At 39.5% G+C, this 27,445-nt stretch overlaps 1 protein-coding gene across 4 annotated transcripts in view; it reads left to right on the plus strand.

Moving 5' to 3' along the window:
- The first annotated feature begins 248 nt into the window (after nucleotides 1–248).
- Nucleotides 249–27,445, plus strand: part of TRIM66 (tripartite motif containing 66) — a 37,354-nt gene continuing 10,157 nt past the window's right edge. The window contains exons 1-11 of one of the 4 annotated variants that reach the window (XM_015864101.2): nucleotides 249–1,942; nucleotides 10,167–10,270; nucleotides 13,537–13,684; nucleotides 13,785–13,917; nucleotides 14,411–14,527; nucleotides 15,153–15,267; nucleotides 16,108–16,254; nucleotides 16,400–16,517; nucleotides 17,831–18,720; nucleotides 19,491–19,652; nucleotides 27,038–27,307. In XM_015864101.2, coding sequence (XP_015719587.2) covers nucleotides 1,720–1,942; nucleotides 10,167–10,270; nucleotides 13,537–13,684; nucleotides 13,785–13,917; nucleotides 14,411–14,527; nucleotides 15,153–15,267; nucleotides 16,108–16,254; nucleotides 16,400–16,517; nucleotides 17,831–18,720; nucleotides 19,491–19,652; nucleotides 27,038–27,307 — 2,427 coding nt within the window. In that variant the 5' untranslated portion in view covers nucleotides 249–1,719. Of the gene's footprint in view, nucleotides 1,943–6,906; nucleotides 7,026–10,166; nucleotides 10,271–12,042; nucleotides 12,180–13,536; nucleotides 13,685–13,784; nucleotides 13,918–14,410; nucleotides 14,528–15,152; nucleotides 15,268–16,107; nucleotides 16,255–16,399; nucleotides 16,518–17,830; nucleotides 18,721–19,490; nucleotides 19,653–27,037; nucleotides 27,308–27,445 lie in introns of those variants that run through there. The other 3 variants (XM_015864102.2, XM_085550137.1, XM_085550138.1) reach the window with 3 other exon arrangements.

Here is a 27,445-nt window from a genome sequence, read left to right on the forward strand (position 1 = left end):
TGGTTCTGTATAATTTCTCGTGTTAGGAAAAAGCATAAACTAAAAGAGTATGGAACCTGCTTCTACACATTCAGCCGCTTGTCTGGTCTTCATGGCAGTACAGCTCATCCCAGTATTTGGTTTTGTGTTTGCAGCGATTCTCTGCTTGTGCTTTGGTCCTGGCCTGTGATTTCTTTGACTAACAATGTGGTAGTCTAAGACCTCAACTTCATATCACAGGTGTTGCATGATTTTGTAGGATCTGGTTTGTTGTCTAAGCAGTGGTGCTTGCAAGAAATGAGGACGGTGCTAACCTAAAAGCTGTGCTGCCCTAACAGCGTTTGCCTCTGAAAAATGAGCTCGTGTAACGGCCAGATATGTGGTGGATACTGGAGGCACTCAAGATCAGGCTGGAGGGGCTTTGGGCACCTGACTGAGCTGCAGGTGTCCCTACTCATTGCTGGGGAGTTGGACTACGTGGCTTTTAAGAGTCCGTCCCAACTCAAATTATTCTGTGATACTATTCTGTAAATAAGCGCTTTTGTAGCATCTGTTACTTAAGTACAGGTACAGTCACCACAGCTCATTTCCAAACAGACCAGTTGCTTGGATGCTGCAGTTGTGTTTCAGTGGTAAGGTTTCAATTTGTTGAAGTTCTTTCAGTAACGTTGATGGATACCTACCTTTTCATAGTTGTTGATCTTTGGAACGAAGTATGATATGGGCATACGGTCCACTTTTTCTAAAGTAGTTTGACAAGTGATGATTTCAGGATGCAATACTTTAATAACAAAACCAAAAGAAACCAGAATAACTTTGTGGACTTCTGAGATGTCTGCTCTTCTGTGATGGGGAGATCTGGAGACAGCTGCAAGTTCATACAGCTGGCAGCAAGGCCACCACGCCAAGGGATTCAGTGAGCCAGAGGGCTGCTCCCAAAGGAGATGAGACTGCTTGCTTTTCTTTCTTGGATGCAACTTGCGAAAGTTTCTCATTGCAGGCTGTATCTGGACATCTCTGTGCATTTGAAAATCAAGGATGGTGTATGATGTGCAGAGTACTCAGTTCACCTTGAGGAGCTTAGGTTGGCAGAGGAAATGCTGTCCTGCTTGCAGAATGTTCCAATTTGCTCTATAACCTGATCTGTGTTCATCTGGACAGGTGAAATTTGATCACTGCAAAGTGCATTTTTATTAGATTTCTAAGAAGCTCAGCAGAAGTTACATTACATCCATCAAGGCAGCTTTCTAATGGGCATTGCTGAAATGGTGGAGGTACGATCAGTTATGGTTGTATTTGTTTGCTTTACCTGCAATCTCTAAATACCGAGGTGAAATTATAAAGGCAATCAGAGAATATCAACATTTTTTATTGCACGGTTTCAGTGCTTCTAGCAGGAAATGTACAGCGTGTGACAGTTCAGCCCGATATCAGCTTTGTGAGGAGATCAATAGAACAGATTACTTTGGTTTTTTACAAAGGCTGCAAGTTATATAGAGAGAGAGCGGGATCATGGTTTGTAAACCTGAAACCACATTTTCCTGCACAACAATCTGCAAAGGTATTCTTTTTTGTTGGTTTTATTTTTGTGTGTGTAAAGCTGGTTATGTGATTTTTTAGCTGCAAGGAACTTCCTCTTTCTTCAAAGGGACCGAGTGTTGTTTCTGAGGACGTGCATCCCACTGCTGCCTTCTAGTTTGCACTTGAGCCATCAAGTGTTCTGTGAAGCGAGGGGCTGCCATGAGCCATTTTGTGACTCTTTGTGGTTTTGATGTCAAACCTCAGCCAACGGATGCAGTGGAGCCCCTGGATGTGCTGAGGAAATGCTTGGTGTGCAAATGGGATCTGTGCAGGAGAGAGCCCAGGATGCTGCCGTGCCTTCACTCCTTCTGTAAGGACTGTCTTCCAGAGCTGATTCAAGGATACAGCCCCATTTCCACTGGGCATCAAGTTCTATATGAAGGTAATGTTTAAGAACCTCAGATTGACTTAGGTGCATTGTAATACAGTATTATAAACACAGATGGCTTGAGAAACACTTTTATGTAGCTACTTTGAAAGAATAAGCTATGAGACTCAAGGTGTGTGTGAGCAAGGAGTGGACTGAGGAAAACTTCCTTCAGCACATTCTTAATCCAGCAGCACTGCTTTGAACAGAAATGATGTAGACAGGCAACAATTATGTTTTCCAGAAGTGTCTTGCTTTCATTTACCAAGTGTGACTTTATATTTGCTTTGCTTTAAAACATACAATGAAATGCAAGAAAGTAGTTGCTAGGCTGCATTAATATTTAAGCTTTTGGACACGTTGGGCTTCTCTGTGGTAGTGGTTGTGGTTAGAGTTGATATATCTCCTCCCTCTCCTGCCCCCTGCAAGCACCACAGCAAACACTGACATTTTTTGCACTTACTGGACGGCACAGCAATCGCTATTAGAATATGGGTATTGTGGTGCACTGAAACTCTGCCGCTTCCCTTTCATTCTCGTTTTATGTGTGGTTTCACTCTATCTGAGCACTTATGACTGAGGGATACGCTGTACCCACCCTAACAAAATTGCCTGAAGCTGTCTAGGACAAGAAGCATTCTGGGCTTTGTAGCTTTTGCGGTGCTGAAATTCTTTGTACAGTTTCTTGTGATGCTGTTAACAGAAAATATGTAACTTTTTTTTTGGAATGAAAAGGGACTTGCATCTCAGAATGCAGTCATTTTAACTGAATGAGGCTTAATTACCATGGGGAAGCATTCCAAACTCATTACTAATTTATAAGGAGAGCAAAGGCACATAGATTGCTTATATATCCACAGGCTTTGAACTGTAGATGAATAAATCGCATCATTTATTATCTCTTCTAAAGCAGATTTTAGAAACATGCAGGAATAGAAGATACTTTCCCTAAGGTGGTGATAATCTGCATTGATGTGAGAATATAAACTAGATATGTTCAGGTTTGAGAACAAATGGAAATAGTGCTAGGAGATGACTGCTGAAAAGCTGGCAGAACACAGAAGACAAAGGGAGAAGGGAATAGCTAAGTGGCAAAGGAGGAAGGCTGTTCGTGGGAGGATGCAGACAGGAAAAGGCATAAAGGTGGGAGAAGCAGACAGAGCAAAGCAGTCATTTCCAGGAAACGCCTCTTTGAAATTGTAAATGCCCATTTGCACCAGGCTTTAGCTATGAGGGACCTCTTTTGTAGTAGAGTGATGTTGAAAACAAACACTACGTTATATTTTTGTGCGCTCATTTGACATCTACGTTGTTCCTCTCTCCTTGTTTTTGTTTGCAAAGTGAAAAAAGGAACTTAGCTGCTTGATGATCTTGGATGAAGTGCAGCTGGGGGTTCTCGTGAGTCATTAAAATATTAGACGTTTAATTGGGCACCTGAGAGTGGGTTGGGAAATACTTGTCTACGGCAGATTGGAAGAAAGACTGGTCCATTTCTAATTCTATATTTCTATATTCTATATATTCTATATAGAGCAAGATCAGAGAAATGGTTGAGGAAAGAAATGGTGCACAATGATGACCCACTGTAAGTGAAGTGAGACACCAGGTGCAAAGATTCTGTTCATGTATAAGCAACAAGAGCAGCAAAACCAAAACATCCGTGTCTCTTCAATTAGGGACTGGAACTGCAACCACTGTGAGTCAGCCAGGATACATTTGTGAAATCCTCTGATGGCATGACACCAGATATTGCTCATCTTATATGCACTCTTGCTGATCTACAGGTAGTACAATACCAACCCAGTTTGCATTGTGAGCATATGTATGCATTGATGATGGTCTCTAAACATAATAACAGTGAAACCACTTCAGCTAACTGTGAAATATTGCCTGTAGGAAAAATGCATTTCTTACTTACTGTAAATTCTTTAAGCAGAACATAAGAACGGAAAAAATGAATAAATTTCCATGTGAAGTCAGTCTGAGATTTGGTACAAATGCAAACTTCAATCTGTGGGTTTCAGTATGTCATATTACAAGCAGTACTAAGTACTAAAACATAAAGATGTTTTCTTGTTGATTGTTGTTAGCATTAAGATGATGAAGAGACGTAGATAAGTGGTCCTGACCTTTGATCTTTGCAAATGTGGCTCCAACAGTTGCTTATGTTGTGCAGAGGATTTTAAGATGTTTGCACTTACCTTTCTGTGTGCCAGTGTCACTTCCCTTGTTTTTTGCCTCAATGCCAGCTGATGTGGCGGGGTTGCATGTTAGAGAAATGCGAACTGGACAGATAAAATAAGAGAAAATAGAATATAAAAGAAATGCAGCTTCAGCTGATGACACATCAGCTGGCTGTGTTCTATTATTGCTGGCTGAAAATACATGGTTTTGCTTATAAGAGAGGTGTTTTGTATAACTGCAGATTCCCCATTGCAAAGGCCTTTCTGTGAGGGACGTCCAACACTTGGCTAAGCGTTGGCTATACCTGCATTTACTAACCTCAGAGGCATCTTCAAGATGTTGCTTTAATGGTGGTGAGCTCTGACTCTGGCTCTAGACTTACTTTCACAATGATGTTCTGGCATAAGGAGTATGGTATGCTGGCATAAGAGAGGACTCCAGGCACCAACACAGTGCTTTATCTTATACTATGTCTGTGTGTAAGACAAAATGCTCTTCTGCTGAGTTCTGTGGTCCATATTTTGGCTTGGAGTTGAGTACCATTTGGCCTTCTTGGCTTAACAGCTGTTCTGTGTTGATGCCCCAGATAACATTGTTTTGGTGCAATCACACAGGGCAAGTGATGCAATGTATCGCTCCTATTAGTTCTGAAGGAGAACACAGATTTGCTTTAATTAGGTCCACTTAACACTAAATATGTCTTTCTAAAAAAGGAAAGTAAAAAGGTTATTCCAAAGCGGGCACTCTTGAAAATATATTGATTTAGTCATCCTAAAATGTGTTTAAGGTTACTCATCCCTTCTCACGTGCTTGTTCAGATGCCTGATCCAAAGGGCAAGTGAAACAGCGGGGGGCTAGTTACATAAATATGAAGCTGTAGAGCAGGAGGTTGTCCTCAGAACTGTTTCTTATAACCTGTAATTGGGTCTCCAAGGAAGCGTAAATTACGCCTGCAGCTTGAGCTGTAGCTGATGCTCTGTGAGAATAATTATTCTGCTGATTGCTGGAGGAAAAAGAGTGGAGCAGTAGGTGTGGCATGCAGCCAGACAGTATGAACGCAGTGTGTGTGATAGCTCCACTGTTTGTTACTTTATGCTAATCAATTCTTAGGGCAATAATAGGTGAATTATCTGCGCTGGTTAATTTCCCAGACTACCAGCTTAAGGGCTCTTCCCGTTCAAACCTGACTAGACTGGAGGACCTTGAAACAAGTCTGTGAACCAAGGCTCTAGGTATTGAAAGGGTCTTTCTACTTCATTTGTATACATGCTGCAGGCACTAGTTTGCACTTACAGGAACTTACTGCAAATAATCTTCTCTGTCACTTACAAATTAGATTACTGCAAAGAGGTAGATGGTGACTCTACCACCTCTCTTTGGAGTCCCTTCCAGCAGCCACTGGAACTCTCTTTCAGAGAAGAAATTTTTGCTAATATCCTGTCCATGTACTTTTCCCTTAGACAGAAATGAAACTGCTTTGGGGTGTGAGTGACCTGTCCTGCAAGGAGTTAGGGCTTGAATGGTATATGCCTGAGTGGGCTTTGGTGGCAGAGCTCTGTTGTTTTCATGAAAGCTGATTTTGGATATCCCAGGTATGGGGTTGGAATGTTAAGTTGGGTGTTTGTGTCTGACTACTGGATCCACTGTCTCTGAATTTTCCCCTACTTACTGTCTAGTTACAATTGGAAAGATGGAGATGTAGGACTATATCTTCACATCCTTTTGGAGATGGAGGTTCCTGGGAGTCTGTTCAATGCAGTCTTCAGCGATTGCTCAGTACTACCTGATAGCTCAGATACATTGGGAATAGCTCACCTCTGGTTTTTCCTGCGTACCATTCTGAAATGAGGTTTTATCCTGCTTGTCACAGTGACACAGCATATAAATCCAGTGTGAGTATCCTTGCTAGCCTTCATAAATGCATGCCCACTTCATTAGTAACTAAGTGTGATGTTGCAAATAGTGATTTCAGCAGATTAAGAGCTGGTAGTAATGAACTTCTGAAAAAAACAGCTTATGCAAATATTGCTGTCTCCTTCCTACCCATGGAGTTTGCATGGAAACTCAGTGAAGTTTATGACAACAGCTCTTAGGTTTTTTCCTACCTCGAGAGATTTTGATAGCAATAATGGCCCTCATTTGGGCATCATGATTGCATCATAACAGGATTTGTCTCCCAGTCACTTACTGTATAAACTCTGTTGTTTGAATGCAGTAATTCCATGTTGGATTGCTATTTAGATCCAGAAGTTGCATCATTCTCGTACGTACAAACAGTGAATCTCCAGGGCTCCTGGCTACTCTTCTGTTCACTCACAGTGTGTAATAATAACATATGTAAGTGAGCTGTCTGCAAGGTACAGATTCTTCAAACAAGCAAACACTGCATTTTAGATGCAGCTGTTATGAAGTAAGGCAGGAAAAACATATAGGGAATGGTCTGTGAAGTGTACCACGGAGTGAATGCTATGATGAGACCTGCTGCTACCCGAATCTGGAAAAGCTCTACTCTTTCCTCCTGCACACTGGCTCCAGGTTATTCTGAGGACTAGGAGAAGACCCCGGCAAGAGAAGAAGGAGGATGCTATTCATTTCATCTGTGGGGTTTTTATCTCTCCAGGAAAAATGCAACCAAGGCAACTTAATGCAGCACTGAATGAATTTCAGGAAGGCCAGAGAAAAATCCCATGCAGTCCGTAGTGGACCAGAACATCTCTCTGCCCTGTTGATTCATTAGCATTTCTCACTGAGGAGGGGAGAGCAGCACCAGGTACTCTGCCAAGTGTGCAGCCGCTTCCACCTGCAAAGCCTAATCACAGGGAGCACACTGTGAATGCGGTTGTGCTTAATACTCCTCTGCTCCTGATGCAAGTGATTTGATGTATAGCTAAGTGACTGGCTGTCCTGAGAACAGGTAAGGGGTTTCTAGGAAGTCATACTTTACTAGTGATTTGTACTGCAAGCATAAACACAGCACGACGTGCTTGCTTTGTACTGCTGAAGTAGCTGCTGCTTGTGTCTCTTGGTTAACATCTATGTAAGGTTTGCTTAATTTTGGAATAGTTGCTTCATAAATCATTCTGTAGTGCATTTATCATACCATATTTTATTAGAGAATTTATATTGAGAAAAGCTGGGAATTTCCAGGGAACACATGTTAAATGGAAAAGGCATGAAAGGAGAAGTAAAATTGGATGAACCATTATGATCTTCAGTGCTTCTACGTTCAGGGAGTCCTTCCTGTGTGCTTCTAGTGGAGTCTGAAGCATAAAATCCAGTATCAGGAGATGCTTGCTGGCTTGTCCTTTTATGAGTAGGAAGCTACTTCCAGTCCAATACTGCCATCATGTTTCCATTATTTTGTCTGTTAACTTATAGTGTTTATTCTGTCTGAGATTAGAGATTATTGTAATTCAAAGTTATATGGCTATTTCAGGCATACCATCAAAGCGACCATTTGGTGGTCTGCAGTGGTGATTCTGACACAGTGTTTGACCTGTTTGTGTGGGACTTGCTCCGTGCAAGTAGCAAAATTAAAATAAAAAATAAGGGGAAAATCTGTACCATAGCATGCTGGGCATTGCCTTTAGGTATCCTCGGGTATTAATCAGCAGTAGCATCAAGTACCCCTGAAATCTTTGTGGTTTTAATCTCCTTAATACGATCAGTGTGTATAAGGAGGCTTCTGTGCAGAACTAATAGCCACACATGAAAAATACGTTTTCTTCAGGTGGAAATTACTGAAGTTTTCTTTAAAGCATATTAAAAACACAATATTGCCTGTTCTTAAATCGATGTATTCTTTATATGCAGTATTTTATACTTTGCTGGTTTGAAACAGATTAGCACAATTTAAAGTTCATGTGCAGTAGCCTGAGGCCACAAGCATTACATTAAATATAATTCAATTGGTATAATTGATTTAACATTCTGTACTAACTGCGTAGTGTGTTGAAGTGTAATAAAATATGTAACTTCAATATTAACTTCTTTTTAACCTTATGTGGAGGATTGACAGAAGTTATCCTTGCTGCAGTAATGTCCTGAGTGTTACCTTTGTTTTCCAACAAGCTGCTGCTCCCAGAAATGCTGTGTGCTCTCCTGTGTGGTGTATCAGTGAAGGAATAGTTGTGATGGCCACACACCGTTTCCTTCAGAAAGTAACCCTCTGAGAATTAGGTCAGTTTGTGGCACATTATGTAGCTCAGTATGGAAGCTTTATCTCTGCGTTAACCAGATCAAGAGCTGGCACTTTTTGGGCAACTTCTGTTACAGGTGTAAGAAACTGGTTTGAGGTCTCAAAGGGCTAGAGGCAATTCCCTGCGAAGTCACTGGATGGTTTCCAATCAGCTGCACCAAGAATTAGAGCGTGTCCCGTGAGACTTATTTGAGAGGCTCCTTGCAAAGCAGATATTTTGCTTCCCAGCTTATCAATCAAAATGTATTTGCCTCTTTATTTCTGTGACTGTGTTGTTTTGTAAGATGCTCGTGTGGAAACTTGACCAGTTTCACCTTCTAGGAACTAGTGCTGCAATTCCCTGGCACCTGCAGTGCACACCATTTGCAAAGAGTTGGGGGCATTGTCTGGCTGCTGCGTCTTGTCTTCAGTACTGCAGTGCTCCTGCTGTTCTATTTCTCCAGAGAACTGAGCTTTTAATGGAATGTTTAAAAGACACACAGTCATTATTTGGGAAAGCATGAGGTGGTTACTCTGTGACATACAAAAGCATCCTGTTGTCCTGGGGTGTAACATATGAAGGTGATTAACTATAAAGATTGTGGGTGAATAAGATAACCTTTTAGCTGTGCTCCTTATATTAATGATGCAAAGGAGAGGAAGAGGTTGAAAGACTTCTACAGCAATTGTGAGCATCTTTATCAAATGGCTTTCTAGTCTCTTTGTAGCTCTGTCATTAGAACACTCTTGAATAAGGTTCAGGTTCCATACCCTGGGGATGAGCACAGCGTTGGCAATTGCTTGCATTGCCGTTTCCCTTGGGATGCCTGGTAGCTGAGTAGCACTGCTACCTGGGGGCTCATGTGTACAAGAACACCAATGTACAAAATGCATGGTGAAACAAGAGTGAGGCAGGCAGCCTTTGCTACCTGAACCCCCAAATCACAGTTGGGTTGTAGAAGCAACTTTGGAAAATAGCTGGCAATTTACTTTTGCTTTTCTTACAGTGATAAGACTAGAAAGGACTAAACCTTGTTGCAGTGATTCTCTGTAACAAGTCCTCCTTCATAGGACATGTAATGGAACTTGGTGTTTTTTCAAAGCATTATGAAAGAAAGTGAACACAGTCAGGTATCTGACTACAGGCAGATTCTGTCAGAAGCAGTAATGTAGAAAGGGTCTGTGGTTTGCGTGTCTCTGATAACGTGATGTTCTGTTGTTAAAAAAGCAGTAGCCCAGGTCTGAAAACAAGGGGCAAGCAGGGTTAGAACTGTGCTTCTGGTCAGTGACCACAGGAGCTGTGCCACAAGGACAGGTAACACCAAGCACATGGATAACATCAGCATCTCTGGAGAACACCTCACTTGAAGACTAACAGGCAACTTCAGATTAAATTAGTCTACAAACCACTCTGTGTACCTCTGATAATTTTAAGCTGGTTTAGAAGAGTGGTAACTAGTGTCAGAAAGCACGGGTATGTCTGCGAGAACAGTGTGCAGCTTAAAATATAGCTCAGTTTTTGTCAAAGTTGGAAGCCATGATAAATTCATAGAAATTTGGACTTGTGGATATCCTTAGTAAAAACTGAGATAAATCAATAAATCACCTGAACTGTGATATGTACTTCTAGGGATTTTGTTGTTTTGGTTTTCTTTCCATATGTAGTTCTGTGGATCTAGGCACAAGTATCTTAAGGCTTGAAGAATGCCACAGTTTCCTGCAGCTAAGTGTTGGTGTGATATTAAAAAAAAAAAAAAAAAAAAAAAGAAAGAGAGAAGAAAAAGGCCAGCAATACATAAGTGTGGTTTGTCATTTCCTGGTTCACATTGCTGGTGTGCACTGTTGTATTTGTGTTTGTGTTTTTTCTTTTAAATATAGGTATTCTTTCCTGCCTGGCGTGCAAACAGACCTGTTTTGCAAGAGATGTAGTTGAAAATTGCTTTCTCAAGGATTTTCCCACTGCAAATGCAGCTATGGCAAAGGTGAGTGAAAACCACACTAGAGGGTGCCTTGGGAGTTGTTAAAACACTCACAGACTGACAATGTTTGACAAACAGAGCACATCATGTTGAACAACAGAATCTCATGTTTTGCTTCTGCAGACTGTAAGTACATCACTGCCAGGGATGGGCTTCCTGCCTTCATAGTACTCTTCTTCTAACTTTATTTGAAGATTGAACTTGACTGTAATTAAAAAAATATACTGATGCTAGCGATGTAGACTGAATCAGTGACAATTTACAGTGTATATTGTTATTATAATTATTGCTTACACATATAATTACTATGTATATATTATATATTCTGTAGAAGATAATGGTTTTCTTGGGTGCCTCATTATCCCCTCTCAGTTCTCCACACAAAGTAAACAGAAACAAAGGCTATTGGATGAATGGTTACAGCAAGATTACCCATTAGATCCCGTGGGAGATGACCATTTTCTGACTGTTTTAATGATAAAAGAAGTCACATTGTATTTCAGTATTTTTTGAGGGAATGGATGTAAAACACTAATTGGAATACTTTTCCATAATATGTGATGGAATATCCATCTTTCTACTCCTCTAAACCCCCTGTGGGTGCAGCAACAATTTGTCAATTCTGCCCTGTGCAGAAGGCTTCAGACCTCTTTATGTGAGAGAGCAACCCATTGATAAAGTTGCAAGCAAGTTCTGATGGGCTGTACATCTTCCCGGTCAATCATTTCCATGTTTCATTTTCTCCATTTTTAAAATGGAAAGAACGTGTAATCTCATCCATGGAGTCCTCTAAGGGAATTCAGAAATCAAGGTGAACAGAATGTGTAGTCATCTACAGATCTGAGGTGCTTGTAGAGTGCCATGTAACTTTAAAACAGAATAATATATTCACATATTCTCTGAAAAGAGCTAAATTCAGAGGATACTGTTGAATATGTAGAATGACCTTATTGTAATGGGATTTCTTAATTACTATGACTCACTTCATTTACCTTTCAATGAGAGTTGGTATAGAAAGGAAATCAAATGAGAAAATCTATTATCTAGATTGGTTTTTTAGACTCTTTAAAAGAACATGCTTTCACCCCTCCTTCCCCCTCCTCATTCTGTAACCCCTTAGGAGTCCTATGAGCTGTTCAGTAAAGTAGAATTCTCACTGGAGCACAGGAGTACCCCAGAGGAACTCGGGTACCTTCTAATAGATTTTTGCCTTCTTCCTTTTTATTGACATTGACATGACAGAAAGCCTTGCTTAACGTCCTTTAAACCTCTTAAAACTAGAGCCATGTTCTTACTATCTATGGTATAAAAGGGAGAAGCGCCAACTCATCCAACTGAAGCACAGCTCAGCAGCCATCACTTTCTTAACTTACCTGATGTTCAAATGGGAATCTGTCAAGGCAGAGTGTTGGGGTGCAAGTTGTTTTTCAGTGAGTGAGACAAAAATGATAGAACATGCTACCTACCAGCTGCAGAGATTTCAAAAATGTGCAGTTCAAAGTTTCTTGCTGAAAAGACCATTTCTATGTCATTAAACAACCTAATTCTGGGAGGTGCCTGTGCAGCCCCACTGAACAGAATGGTAAAATTCAAATGAATAATAACAGCTTTTTTTCTTTCTTCTTGTGGTGAAGTAAAACCTTTAAGCCAATCTTGAGTCTCAGAGTGATGTGGATATGGCCATCCCACTTAATGTTGATACTGTGGTTTAACACCAAGAAGACCAAAACAGAAAGAGCTGTAATTGTTCTTCCTTTAGGATTTCTAAGGTCATTCTCTGAGACACAGCAAAAGGAATATGTATATATTTTAATTCATTGGGGCCTACATGCTGAATGAATGCTGCTATATGCATCCCTCTGTATTTCCCATCAGAATAGCTGGGGTCCAGTTGTAACAAACCATATGGAAGGTAAGCTGATGGACAGCAGGAGGGACGCCATAGGATGTCCTTTTGGCATCTATTTGCTGCCTTAGAAGCTGTGATAGTTGCAGTAATATTCAGGTGCTACGTGTAACTACAGTAGATATTTTGTATCTGCACACATTGTGTTTGCATCTGATGATAAACTGGTGGCAAAGCTTTTATGCTTTGATGGTATAATTAAATCACTGTCTTCACTTTGCCCATTAGTACATTAGCATTAAGAGTTTTCAAATAAGGTATTTTATGCCTTGTGCAAATCCTTTTTAGGTAAGTGAAAAGTCATTACACTCTTGAAATAACTCCTCAGTTCATTCTGGATGACAAAGGAATCAAACCACCCACTTCAATTACATGCTGCTTTATTCATGTCACCATTAGGGACAGTTCCAGACAAGGTAGATTTTTGCTTAACCCATGACACATGGCCTATATAATAAAAGGTGGTTCCTAAACCGTTGCATCAGTAGAGATGATTGTTAGTTACAAGTTTGCGTTCAGCTGATGTCTGTCTTATTTATCCATTTCATCACAGTTGATATCAACATGTAAACTGATCTTGGGTTTGGTGAACTCTTTAGAGAGTAAGGAATAAGTTTTATGTTAAGAACACGTGGATGTTTCTGTATTATTTTCTGAATTGCATTACTGTTGCATTATTGCATTATTGACCTGTTCTACAATTGCACTGTATCACGTCAGTGGTTCATATAATGTTACAACAAATGAACTAATTTTAAGTAAAGCAATGTAGATTTAGAGTATCAGTACTGAAGTCGTTCCAATTTATATATGCAATTACATATCAGTGAAAATAAGGAAACATCTTCCTATCTCTATATACCTACACATATACACATGTGCATGTGTGGTTTGTGTGCTACTGATGTGATACAGCCATCAGTATAAAAACAGACAGAGAAAGGGATTACAAATCCCATCAATCATTTTCAGAGGTACCTTCCCATAGCCCTCCTTAAACTGAAATCTGACAAGTCTTATTTTATAGTCTTGTGGCTCTTCTGGTTCGCAAGAAACAAGTCATTGTGGAGATTTATTCTGGCCTTGTGTGTGACACAGACCCTGGAGTTTTTGCTGAATCATTCCTGTGCTTTGTCATAATCACATCTGATTGCACCAGAGCACAGAAAGACAACCAATGTGATTTAAGAGCTTTAGATCTTAATTTTATTCCATTCCCTTTTGCAACAATAACCAAATCCCTAAAATTGCTCAAATCACACTAATCTTAAGAAGCAAAATAGGAAGCTTACTAGTGTAACTCAGTCTGTTTCTGCAGGCTAATTTGTTATCATTGTGTGCAATTGCACCTTTTTGTTCTTAGAGCTGCTCCATGTGTAAAGAGAGGAGACCTGCTCACAGTCTCTGTACGAGCTGCAATAAGTGGCTGTGCAGCACATGTACAGAAGAACACAGACATGGCAAGGAAACTGGGGACCGCTTCCTGTCTGTATCCCTGAAGGGCTGCACAGGTACTAAAGATATTCTTTAATATTTATGTTTTGTCTCATTCTTTTGCTGACCTACAATAGCACTTTTGATCATTGACACTGTTTGCTTAATGTTCCGCAGTGACAGAAGAAGAGGCAAATGAATTGCCCTTACTTTGTCCAGTGCACGCTCAAGAACCACTCAAGCTCTTCTGTGAGACCTGTGATATCCTTACATGCAGCAGCTGCCTGCTGAAAGACCATAAGGAACACAGGTACCAGCCATTGGTTGCTTCATGTCTTTTTCATGATTCTATCTAAAAGCATAGCTAATTCAGATTTAACATTGTTCCATCTGCATTTCCTATCAACTGAAATCCCAGCATAGTCTACTTCCATAGCCACAACAAACTCAGATCCATTGCCTTTTGCTTGGACTTTAAAGATAAGGCAAAACTGATCCTTGAAAGCTGTGCATCTGGCCCAGATTCCTTAGAGGAGCCTGAGGCTGCTGAGAGGCAAGCCCTACCGGAGGGAAATGCAGAGCAGCAGTTGAAGTCTTAAAGTGGGCATTTGTACTTAATGGCACAATGCTGCAGTGGTGACACCAGATCCAACAGTTCCCCTCAAACCTATTACAATTGCAGGAAATGTAAACAATGCATTATTTTAGTTTATAAAAGAAAAAGCAAGACAATATCTAGCTTTTTCAATTGTAACTCAAAAATGGAAATGAAAATATAGTGAAAATTTTCCATTCCTTTGCAGGTTCAGACATCTTGATGAAGCTTTGCAAAATCAGAGAGCTATCCTGGAAAACGTTGTAGCTAAAGTGGAAGAGAAAAAAAATGGAATTCAGGTTTCAGCTAAACAGATTGAAGACAGGTAATTGTTCTGCATTTATTTCAGAAAATGAGCTATGAGTTCAAATACTATTTTCCCTGAACGCAGATTACCACAATTAAAAGCAGATACTATACTTTGAGGGTAGGTAAAATCAAGATTAACAATATGAAATTCATGTTTGAATTATATCACATTCACAGCATTGTAACACAGGATTCCACAGTCCTTACAAGGCACCTGACAGCTAGCTTCAAAGATTTCTTTGTATAATCTACTGTTTCTGAAGTAGAATTTGAAAGAACAGAAATCAGATTTATTTTTTAAATCACAGAATCACTGAATGGCCTGCATTGAAAAGGACCATAATGATCATCCAGTTTCAACCCCCACGCTATGTGCAGGGTCACCAACCACTAGACCACAGACTGGCCTTGAATGCCCCCAGGAGTTGAAAAATAACTTCTTCAAGGAATCTCAAAACAAGCTGTATTTCCAGTCAAGGCTGTTATAAAATGGAAAGGAAGGTGTGGGAGAACTTAGAGGAAATGGTGCAAGTTTCATTCGAGTTCTTTGGCAACATTTAGATCAGTCCCTGTAACAAATACCTAACAAGCACTGAATAAATGATATACCAGTTGGCTCATCTAGTATCTCTTCCCTGCAGGCTGCTTGAAGTAAAACACTTACACAAAAAAGTAGAAAATCAAATCAAAATGGCCAAGATGGTTTTGATAAATGAAATCAATAAACGAGCAAACATCCTTCTTGAACAACTTGAAGTAAGTGAGGCTAGTTTCTTTCATACCTTGGGAAATTAAACTAAATTAAAATTAAATCCCAGAGCCAATGGGAAGAATATAGATTGTGAATGTTATTGTCCCTTTGCTTATGTTTTCAAATACTTTTTTATTGCAGGATTTTATGTGGAATCAATGGTTGACAAGGATTTATGATTAAGTAGCAAAATGTTTGCTTATCATGTTAACCACCCTTTATAATGCAGTTATAGAGAAATATGTGCACAGTTTGTGTACTTTAAAAAAGCATCTTTTGATGTTAATACTTCATTTGTCTAGCACCACACTTTGCATGTTTAGAAAATGACCCTCAGGTCTGCTTTCTGTAAAAGATCCCATGGTTTTGACTGTTCAGTTTTTACATGTCCAGTTGAAGTATGTGATGTAGAAATACCCTGCGGGTGGTAATGCAGCTGCTGTCTTTGTGGTCCCTGAATCATGAGTTGCTGGAAACTGGAAGGACTTTCTGAGGAAACACTGCATGCTTCCCCTTTGTTGGCATTCTTTCTTAGGTCTTCTCTCTTACATTTTGTAAGAGATGAGGAAGAGTTCCATGGCCAAATTCAGTCTGACTTCTATGCTTCTCTTGTGCTACGTTTTTCAGCTAAGCCAAGACTAGAATGCTGTAATTTGTTCCTGAAGAAATCGTTTTTCTCCCTGAATTTGGACACATCTGTTGAATAGAATTTGCTTTATCTCTATGATTGATGTTTTAGAGTTTCTAAATAAGAGCACAAATGCATGCTGTAACTCCAGTGATTGTGTGCATTGTGTGTGCTCAAGGGATGACAACTATGTCCTACTGTTCCAAATTCTTAACAGAAAATCACAAATGAAAGGAGGCAGAAATTGGAGCAACAGCTGCAAGGTGTTGTGGTTTTAGGTACACAGGTTGAACACGTGCAGAACTTCGTCAACTGGGCAGTGTGCAGTAAAAACAGCATCCCATTCCTCTTCAGTAAAGAACTGGTAAGAGCAATGCTTATTATCTCAATAAAGTGAAATTATGCAGCACATGTGTGAAATGTTTTAAGGATTTAATGTTTCTCCAGTCAAACACTTTTCATGATCTTGTAATTGTTAATAAAATCATAATCCTCTGATTTGTCACCAGATTGTATTTCAGATCCAGCGCTTGCTAGAGACAAACTGTAACACAGACATAGCCCCTCCTCTGAAGATCAGATTCTCTTGGGATCCCTCCTACTGGAGTAAGCAACTGTCTAATTTTGGTAAGAACAATATGGTGTTCTTTATTAGGCAAGTGCCCAAGGGCAGACAAGACATACATGTACTTTCCCTAAATCAGTCTTCATTGTTTTTCTAATTGTGGTTTAGGTTCTACCTGCCACAGCCCTGAAGAAATGCTGTCATGACTAAAAACTTTCATGCTGCTCCTCTATTGAAAGGCATCGTTATTTATAAATATTACTCTGTAAACATTGCCTATGAATGTACTCTATAAATGTCAATTTTGTTTGTCTTAGAAAATCACGGTGTAAGAATACAGCTACAGACTTAATCAAAACACTGTGAGAATGGATAAATTTTTAATTAGAATTACATAACGTGTAGCATAATTGGTTACTAAACAGCCTTAACTTTTGCCTGATGCTTGTGAAATGCGATTTTTTCCCAGCAAGCAATAACCCTCCAACTGCAACACTGTGACCCTGCCAGTCCCATATGGGTCCTTGGTTGAAATGGAGTACTTGCTGTGACACTGATGCTATTTGCCCTGCCTTATCTGGGGACAGCTGATCTCAGCTATGTTTACGCTCAGTGGCCGTGGGACCTGAAAAGTGCTTAAGATGCTTACAATTAATGGGCACAAAGATAGCTTTCAGACACTGACTATGTAATATTGACAGTATTATTTCTATAATGAATGTGCATACTTTCAGCTTGTTTCCCACCAGCTATAAATTTTTCAGCTGCTATGAGTTTTTACAGTAAATTCAGTTTGGCGAGCAGATCAATGTTATAAAGGGTTGGTTCTCATCCCATTTTAGGACTTTTAAAACTAGAAGAGGTAAAACAGTTGCAAAGGTATTGTAGGGAATAATTTTCTCTTGGCTAAAAGCGTGGAACAGATCAGTTCATAGATCATTTTTATTTATAGCTTTTATGATTCTTTCTTACATAACATCAATCTATTTTATTTTTTCTCACTTTAACCCTGAAAGCAGTCATTTCTGCTTTTGCTTATGGACGGGAAAATGTGCTTGTGGTTTAGTGAAGAGTGAAAGTATAAGCCATATACATCAGTTAAAATAATGTGAGTTGAGGGTAGTTTTTCAAAGCATTTGCTGGTGTTTCAACCATGTGTTCCATGGACATCATTAGGAGGTTAGTGCGATTTTAAATCACTGCAAAGTCCTGAAAAAATTTATCTTGAAGGTATATTGAAGGACTGTTTGGTAGAGTATGAGCCCATTTATATATGAAGATAAAGGAATGGCTGTCATTTAGAGTTTTCATTTTGTAAATTTGCCAAGATTTTAGGAGAGTAAGTCTGCTGTTACTATTATAATTATTTTTGCAGGAGCTTTCACTATGGAAGGTGGACACACTTCACATTCAGATGTCCTCCTGTATGGAAATGTGCAAGGATTACAGACACCCTTGTTTCATGGGCACTGTTCCCCAGCGTCACAGCTGGAGCCTGTGATTAGCCAGCCACATCAGTTTCCCCACACTGCTCAGTGTCCTGTTCCTGTCTGTTGTTCACACTGCCTCAGTGTACCTCACCCAAACAAAGCTCAGCCTTCTCACCAGAACATAAGCCCCCATCAACATTTTCGACAGCCTCCTGAGCTGCATCATCAGCACTTTCCCCTGCAGTACAGCATGCAGCAATGTGACAAAGAGCAAAGGGGTGTTTCCCAACCTCTGAAGCCAACACAGTCCGGACTAGAGCAGCAGTCAAGGTCCGAGTCAGAGAATGCATCTGGGAGGATGGGAAAGCACTTACCATCCCAGCAGCTGCAACAGATTGTGCCTCTGGGTTATGCTGTTGTATCACATGAGGCTCAGCAGGTTCACACAAGCCATCCACAGCCATTTCGCTCACAGACTGCTTTGCAGACATCGACTGTGCAAGTGCAGCTTGGCCATCTTCAGAAGATAAAGTCTAACCATGTGCAGCAGCCACCACAGCAGCAGCAGCTGTCACCAGCATCACCAGCACCAAGTCAATATGAGAACACTCACAAACAAGTCGTGCAGCAGAGCCTGGACATAATGCACCACCAGTTGGAACTGGAGGAGATGAAAAAGGATCTGGAGCTTCTTCTCCAAGCCCAAGGACAGTCTAGCTTGCAGCTGAATCAAGCCAAGCCACCTCAGCATGTTCAGCAGACCATAGTGGGTCAGATAAATTACATAGTGAGACAACCAGCCCCAGTTCAGCAGCAAACTGAAGATGAAGCACAAGTAAGTTTTAAAAGTTCTTTCCTGTTGTTTTTGGCCAGTGCAAGCTCAGAAATGGGGGCACCTTGAAGATTTCATGTAGGTTGAACTTTCTGTTGCATTATCTATGCTAGTAATAAGCAGAAGCTTCATGCCTCACAGTGACATGTCTAAAACTGTATGTAAACTGCTGCGTAAATAACCCAGATCCTGAAGATCTGTCTCTCTACAAGGCAACCATCAGGTGGGAGGATAGAAACATCATCATTCATCCTTTGTATGTAGGTAAATGAAGGACAGAACAATTCAATGACTGAAATTGCTTTTATAGCAAAGGAGTAAAGCCTGTCTTCCAAATCCCAGTCCTAGAGATTCTGCCTTTGAAAAGGGAACAGTGCTTGATGGTGGGTATTCAAATTGCATAAGGAAGATAAGGTGACTCTATAAGAAAGCTTTGAAACTCATTCAGAACAGTGAGAATTGCAGTGGAAGTGTGGCTGAGGTTTCCCATTCTGTAAATTCTGTGGAGTTCCCACCTTGAATGATTTACCTTAGTAACTTACCTAGCATTTCAGCAGGTTTATTGATCTTTTTCTATGCATATATGAGAGAAATATCTCTCAGTATGTACATTTATCTCTCCAGTTAGAGTTATTTTGAATGTCCTTGTTGTCTTTCCAGTTTTGGTTTGCTTTTGGTTTTTTTTTTTGTATTATATATGCTGTGTTGATGTGAGTTTCCTACTGTTTTTTACTAAGTTTTTGAAAACACTAACTCTTAATCTTGATTTATAGATCTGTGAGAATTCAACTGAACTTGATGCCCAGAAGCCTGCAGGTCCTCTTGACAGAAACAATACACCTTCCATGTCCCAATCATTAGATGAAGAAGTCAGTGTCAGCAGACACTCCCCTGAGACAACATTACAAGAATCAACTTTCCATCCAGTGAGAAAGGTATAAAGAACATAAATAAACATGTGAATGGGAAAACATAATTTGATATTGACTATAACATGGCATTGGAATTTACAATCAAGGTGAAAAAAATTAAAATACAGTAAAAGTTGTCAAGTTAACTTGTAAATCTTGATAGTCATTGCATAACCTTACATCCATCCTCCAGAAATGTGTATACACTGTGCTGTTACCCAGATAGTAACAAGCTAGTGCTGTTTAGATACAGCTGGCATGACTGCTCAGCATGAAATGGTGAATAAATAGAATATCTGCTTCTTCACAGAGTAAATTCTGTCTACTTCTTATCTTTAGTGATTTAACTGTCAGGTCTTTCTCCTACCATATTAGCAGCAATTGAATTTGAAAAAGGATACACAGATTCTGATGAAATCCTGAAAGGCGTCCTTAAAAATAGTGGAAATAGCAAGAATTATTAGTGAAGATGTAGTGTCTGATAGAGTTATATCAACTCTGTTATACCCTCTGTGCAGAAAACCCAGAAATTTCTGTATCTGTAGAATATTTTAGCATATGACATTGCCATTCTTTAATCCCTACACCCACTGCTGTGCTTCCCTAACTATTGAACAAGAGTCAAAAGCAAAAACAGAAACAGGAGAATTCATCTTTCTCAGTAGACCTTTTTGGCTTTGAATACCACCAGGGCATTTGAGGTGGGTGAATTCCTTTTTGCGTCTCCATAGTTTGTTTAGAGTACTCCAAATGGCACTTCATATCCTGGTTGTTCAAATCTGTTTGGTATTTCTGTGCATGGCTCATGTTCTGTGCCACATAGAAGTGTTTCATGGATGTATTTTCTTGGAATTTGTGCATGTAATGTTGTGGAAGAACTTGTCTTTCCATGCTAGTCTAAGAAAAGAAGTTAGTTTATCTTGCTTTATTGACCCAGCATATTTATGACCCTTTTGGGAATCATACAGAGACAGAAAGGTAATGATTATCAAGGGAATGGGAGCAGCATAGAAATCAAATTTGGAAGTCACAGTGAAATCTGCAACTGCTGTCTTAATCTTGTACATGTGAATGCACTTCTGGATTGGGCTATTGGCATCACAACATTCTGAGATGATGACTCCTTTTGTCTCTGAACTTTCACACATGGAAGCAGATCTCAGCCTCTGATGACAGAGCACAGGACTGAGGAAAGTGATGTACCTTGTCTGCAAATGGGCTACTTTTGCCTTAGGAAATGACGAAAAAAGGACATGCTGAAAGTGTAAATAAGAACATGAACACATTCTTCTCTTGTAATGCAGACACACCCTCAAAGTTGTTTGTGAAAATAAATGTTAATGGGTTAGCTTTCAGAGGCTCCTTATATACACGCACCATGAAGAAGCCATCCTTTTCTTCTGGACCTACAATGGAAGATTTCTTCTAACAGCTGAAATGAGAAGTCAGAAATTGGGAAGAAAATTGAAGTACAAGTGCAAGACGCTAATGTAGTCTGATGGGAAAATGAAGGAGAAAAGAAGAAAGAAAGGCAAACAGGTTGAGAAGGTAGCAAGAAGAGGGTATACCTAGAAAAAAAAGAAAGTGAATTTTTCTACTGGTTCTGGAATGTGCATATTCTTTTGTAGACAACACAGATCTCTAAAGTTTTTACTGGTTTTCTGGTGTATCTGCAAGAAGTGGGGATGCTTAAGAGCTTCAGTATCCCCATCATGGCTTGTGTTTATATTTTCTAATGAGCTGTTTGGGGTGAAGTCATAATATCCTGGCAGCTCTGGCAATGGTTGGTTAGAAATGATGAAGGGTAGCAGCACAGTAAGGAAACTCTTGAAATATATTTGTCATGAATGCTGCTTAAAGGCAACTGACTGCTTTTGATGGGAACTAAAAGAAAGCTAAGTTTAAATGGGAGACTGGTTCTTATTTATGAACTGGAGGATCTGTATATTCATTATCATCTCTGTTTCATCTGATTATTTGTTTACACCCTTGCCCTCTGACAAAAATTTATGTATAGGTGTCTGTCCACTTTTTATACAGCCTGTGTTCAGAACGTTTAATCTTTATGGAGGGCACAGAAAGATGTGAATGTTGAAAAGTCTAAAATATGGCATTTGGAAAATATGGTAGAGAAAACATCAAGGGGAACATTTTACTACTAGCAGGAGAACTGTATTTTGCTTTCTGGGGAGTACTTGGTGTTGGACATCTTGGCCTCATTTTGTGATTCTGCTGAACTCTGACATCTTTTGCTGTGTGAAGCATTGCTAACCGACCTTGGCTGCTGAGCTTCTTTCTGTAAAGGCAAAACTGCATGAACCAGGATGTAGCAAAACTCAGAGTTAGCTGTTTGGTGATGTATTTGTTCAGATTTGACAAAAAAGGAAAAAAAAGGCTTCCAGTAGTCCAGTGATTTTCTTTATGTTGGATAGGCACAAGGCTTGATTGCTCTTGTAATTAATCACTTGTGTTTTAACTGTGAAACATGCTTACCGTGTGCATTTGTAATTATGGACTGATAACAAGTTGAATTGTCTGTATATGGGATTATATTCATGTGTGCCCTGAGCACCTTTGATTTCAAAGACGCTTATTTGAGTTGTCCTGATGAATACTGTTTTCTGCCCCTTGTATCTAAAGCTGATTATTGATAAACCAAACTAGAAAAGCAGTGATGAAATTGCACTATTGAGAGGACAGAATTTTGGCTTTCCAGAAGCACAAAGCAGGAATTTCTAGTTGGTGTCAACTGGAAACATTGATACCAAAGCTACTGCTATCTCAGTGTTTGCACGCAGACCTGGAGAGAGCTCTGTTCAGAGGCAAAGGCAAGGATAATAAGATATTTTAGGCCTAATTGTGTTTGCAGGGGTAATAAGGGGCATGCTTAGACTTTGTAAGTGCATCCCTTCCTTTACTTAAGAGTAGAGACATTACTTCTGGGAGAGGGGGAGCCCTCACCTTGTCCAGCTCTTGGATTAGGTCCTGGGCTGTGGTACATTCTGTCCTGTCCCTGCTCACTCTAAAAACATAACAGGCTTTCACACTCATGGTTATGCTCGTTGGAACACTGGGATCAGGACAACGTGTGTAAAGATAAGGCTTGATCGTGCATCTCAGCTGCTTTGAGAATTACTTCCCTTGTGCTGTTGTTTTTCCATTTGCTTAAAATAAATTTCTGAATACGTCAGACACAGTAGTTGTAAATTATTACTGAATAGGGTTATCTGCTCAGTTGGTAATACAAATTACCATACCCAATAGCAAATACATCAGAAAGGGCATATGAATCAGGCAAGTTTAAGTTGATTGTTCGTTGATACATCACATGTGCTTCTGAAAACCAGCTCTTTAGAGACTTTCTGAGCTACAGATTGTACCCAGACGATTGTTTTGCAGCTGTTCACAGACCTTTCCTCTATGAATTTGTCTAATAATTTTTGAGCTCACTTTGTACTGTTGGTCTCAGCATTCTGTGACATGGAATGGGGAAATAATAAAAAGAAAATTCCATACCATCCAAGGAGCACTCCTAAGAGCATTCTGAAGGATAATTCTGTTTTGGTCCAACTACATGCAACAGCGGCACGTGATGGGTGGTGTGGCATAGTGGTGTGTTGTGGGCCCTCCTTCTGGCACTCAGTGTGTGAGAACTTCTTGGGCATTCCCATGCCAACATCACTTTTGCTGCAGGTTTATCTGAAAGAGTGGTTGCTCTTAGTCTCTTGTAGGTAGCATTACTGGGTATTTTGCCTCCAGTGCCTTTGTCCTAAATTTCTTTTATAAGGACAACTCTTCCATCTTAGTGGAAGGGCTTAACTAATGGTATTTTATTTTTGTGCTTTATTTTTTTTTTATTTTTTATTTTTTCCCTTCAAAAGCAATGTAAAATGTGTGGGAAGGGAAGGCTTCGGGAGCAAGCAGACAGTTTTTATTGTCCCTGCTATTGCACTGAACATGCTGTCATTACTTACTGATTAAAAGTAATAACTTAATACCTGACCCTAGGACTTTTTATCTGAGCTTATCAGTGAGTTTTTTGCTGTTTTTTCCCCAATTATTGGTAATTTTAAGGTGATTAGATGTGAAATAAATGATTAGAGCAGCCTGGAATGTGTGGTCCTGCAAATTTCTAAGATATCAATGTATTTTTTTACTTTAAAGAATTCAGCTGCTTACAGCACAGATGTGTTCATGCTTAATACAATTAGGTACATTTCTCAGAATGTTGATTTAACAAAACCTTTTGCTTTGACCTGGAAAAAAAAGGATAAATAAAACATGATGCTTCTTGCTCCATACAGTCTCTTCCTCCTTCCACTTTAAGCCAGCTCCAGTTTATTCAGACAAAATGTTAAGGAAGCTTTGGATTCTTTTTCTCATAAAAACAGAAAGGAAATCCTTTAGATTCTATTCTGAAGTGGGGAAATATGAATAGTAAGCATGTGTACACTGTGTTATCAGTGCTGCTGTATTTGGTGAGTTAAACAACTGGATTGGAGTAGTACATTTGTTTAACCTCCTAGCATAACGAGCTGCCAGGGGGATTGCTCCACTTAATAGCAGCCGTTCATTACTCTGCAAGCATTTGCAGCGTGTTATTTCTCTTATAGCAAAGAGAATTGGCGGTTCCTACTTTTAGCTGTCTTTATCTGTGACACTTAATGTCAACAGCCCTGAGACTTTGCCAAAACAATCCTAACAAATCCTAATCCCAGTGTTTCAAGGTAAGTATTTGCTTCTCAGAATTCTTCTGTATTAGTGCTGCATGTTTACACTGGACCTTTTTAAATGCAAGAGTGATCAAAGAAATATTTCAACTGAACAATGTGTTTATTTTTTATTCTCTGAAGGCACTTTGCATGTTCTTTATTCTTGCCTTTCACTACCATAGCTATGGAATTTGTGATAGGAGGCATTTTGGGGGTGGTATTGCAGCTGCCATTATATTATAAGGATCATCAGACCAAAATTAATTATGAGACAATGAGAATTTCATTTATAATGTCACAGATATAGTTGGATGTGCCAGGCTGTACATTGAAATGTCAGAAGTTTCAAAATTAACATACAGTTGAAGCCACCATCTACCCAAGAGCATAATTAATGCTTGTTGTTGTTCAAAGGGTGCTATGTAAAAGCAATAGAGCTTTTATAAAACAGAGATCAGTTCTTTCTTTAAAGGCATCCCATCTGCAAAAACTAGCTGAACTGTCAAGGGAAAAGAGAAATTTTTGCTAATGGCAAAAGAAATGATTATTTTAGGGAGTGAATTAATAGGTTATTAATGAGCCTTGTTCCCAGTGCATTGTTCACTTCACACTTGACAGCAGCTCCATGGATCAGGATGGGATGTGTCTGTTCTTAACTGCGAGTTTTAATATTTTGCACTGGAAGATCATAATGTTGCTTCATCATTAAGAAAACTACAAAATTAACTTTTGCCCCAAGGGAAAGACAGATGGCAGTTTGATGGCCTCATTATTCTTTTTTTTTTCCCTTTCTAACAAGAGTAAGGTTTTATATTAGCTTATATAATCTAAAGAGATCTCTTAAGAAACTGATGCTAGCTAGAAGAGTAAAAAACATGTAGCCATGCAATACCATTAATTTTCAACTTTCTAACAATATTTGTTGTAACAAAATTTTAGGTGTATATCAATTTCTTTTTTCCTTCAGTAGGAGTAGACCCAATGATTGCTCCCAGTAAGTAAACTTGGCTCTCAGAGGCCAGAAATGATCCTACTTATGTAATAGAGCTAACACTTTATCTACAGCTTATACGGTTGCACATAGGTGGATCATCCCAGGTTGAGGCCTCACTATATAATGTCTGATGGCACAATTTTGTAATACAATTAAGGAACAATGTGTGTAATGATTAGAAGTGAACAAGGTCTCCAGTGAATGCTCTGTACAGCTTTGGGTGATGTTCTTACCACATGTATACCCAGCATGCCCATTCCTAATGGAGCACATCATTAGGTACTTCCTACAGATGCCCAATACTTTGGAGAATCTAGCTAAATAAGTATTTAACTGCCTCTCAGGGACTTAAGTAGTACCCACAATGGACTTCAAAATAAAGGGGAAAATACAAGGCTGATTACAGTCCCTCTCTTCAGTTCAAGAAGGAATTCTGTTTATTGTTTATTTCTGTATGTGATTTAAGCACAATTCACGTATTTATTTTACCATCTGAAAAAGGCACATGATAAAGAGTGATGGAATGAAAAGGAAAATGTGTTCTCTGGGGCATTCCTGGTACCATATTTGCTGCTCCATGCGCTGGATTCTGTCAAACAAATAATGGTATTTGTGGTGGTCTTTATGTGGGACCATTAAGTCATAGTTGAGTCACAGTTGAGAAAAAATGGTAAAAATTCTAAGTCATAGGCCCCTAGCAGAAAAATCAGTACAGCAATGATGTTAAACTCTAATTCAAATGCTATCAGAAAATTTGAGTACTACTTACTGTATTGTAGTCAAAAAGGGATTTATTCAGTCAATTATCAAGGGTAATGAAACACCAATGAACTATGAAAAACTGCATACTGAAATGACATAGATCTGCTTAATTCTTAGGGCTGCTTGTATTTGCTTCGTATGGATGCTAGCAGAGACCCGATTTCAGTTCAGACACGCATTCCTGGATGAAAGTCAGCTTAGGAAAGTCACTCAGATGAGTGGATTTGCTTTGTTTTGCATAGCAGTATTTATGACAGTGACAAATCACGAGCCACTAGCATGTGCATCTTGCTAAAACTGTCACTGTTGAGGCTTCGTTTCTTTTGCAGCTAGACTTGTAGATCCTTTCTTCCTTAATATGTGCAAGATGACTTTACATTACGATATTTAAAGGGCAAGTGTCTTAAGTTTAAATGGGACAGATTTACTACCATGAAGTATTTAGCATTCTAAAGTAACAAGTTTCATCCACTTAAGGTCAGATCAAAATCTTATTTCTTCTAAATCTTCATTCTAAGTAAAATGATCTAACAGTTTCTGAATAAAATGATGAAATTTCTGGTCAGAATTGTATTTCTACAGGTGTGACTTAATGGAAATCAGTAGGGTTGACATCAAAGATAGACATAAGTACAATATTCTCCATGCTTAGATTTCCCCTTCATTGTAGGGAGTTAAAAATCTGGATCCCTTGGAGTGATCAAAGGATGACAATTTTTGTGAATCACAGAAGAATAATCTAGTCATCTCCTTTTCTAGTTTCAGTTTCTATAGGGGGACTATGAACTTTCTGGAAATGGTATTGGATTACAGTAGATACTCTCATGGCCTTGTGACTCATCTGCTTCATTACCATTAGCAGAGTGTCTAAACCATTACAGAAACAGCAGTTTTTTGCTTCTAATACCTGGTTAACAAACTGCTTTTATTTCCTTTCCCAGCGTTCAGCATCATTAGCCATTGTGGGCTTTTCAAACGATTTAGAAATGGATCTGCCTTCAAGATTATCTAGGTCTGCTGACCCACAGGTGCAAGGCATAGCCACTGTGGCACTTGGCCCATCCCCGATCACCCACTGTGACTGTGATACTCCACCAGAGCCAGCGCCCAGCTACAGCTCAGCGTTGGGAAGAGCTCCAGCTGAGCTGAGCCCTGGGGTTTCTACTACCCTCCCACCAGGTGATGAACATCAGGGCAGTGCGACATGCAAGGTAGGAGTCACTCAAACTCCTCTACTTGATAGCACATGTTGTAGTTAGTAATGTAAAAACAGCTGTTTCAGTAAGTACAGTTTTCTTCTGGTACTTAAGGACTGATTGCACATTATTTTTATTAAGAAAATTAATAAT

This window comes from Coturnix japonica, chromosome 5, assembly GCF_054131305.1.
Source record: "Coturnix japonica strain WE chromosome 5, WE-NBRP24, whole genome shotgun sequence".
In the NCBI taxonomy this organism is placed as follows: domain Eukaryota; kingdom Metazoa; phylum Chordata; class Aves; order Galliformes; family Phasianidae; genus Coturnix; species Coturnix japonica.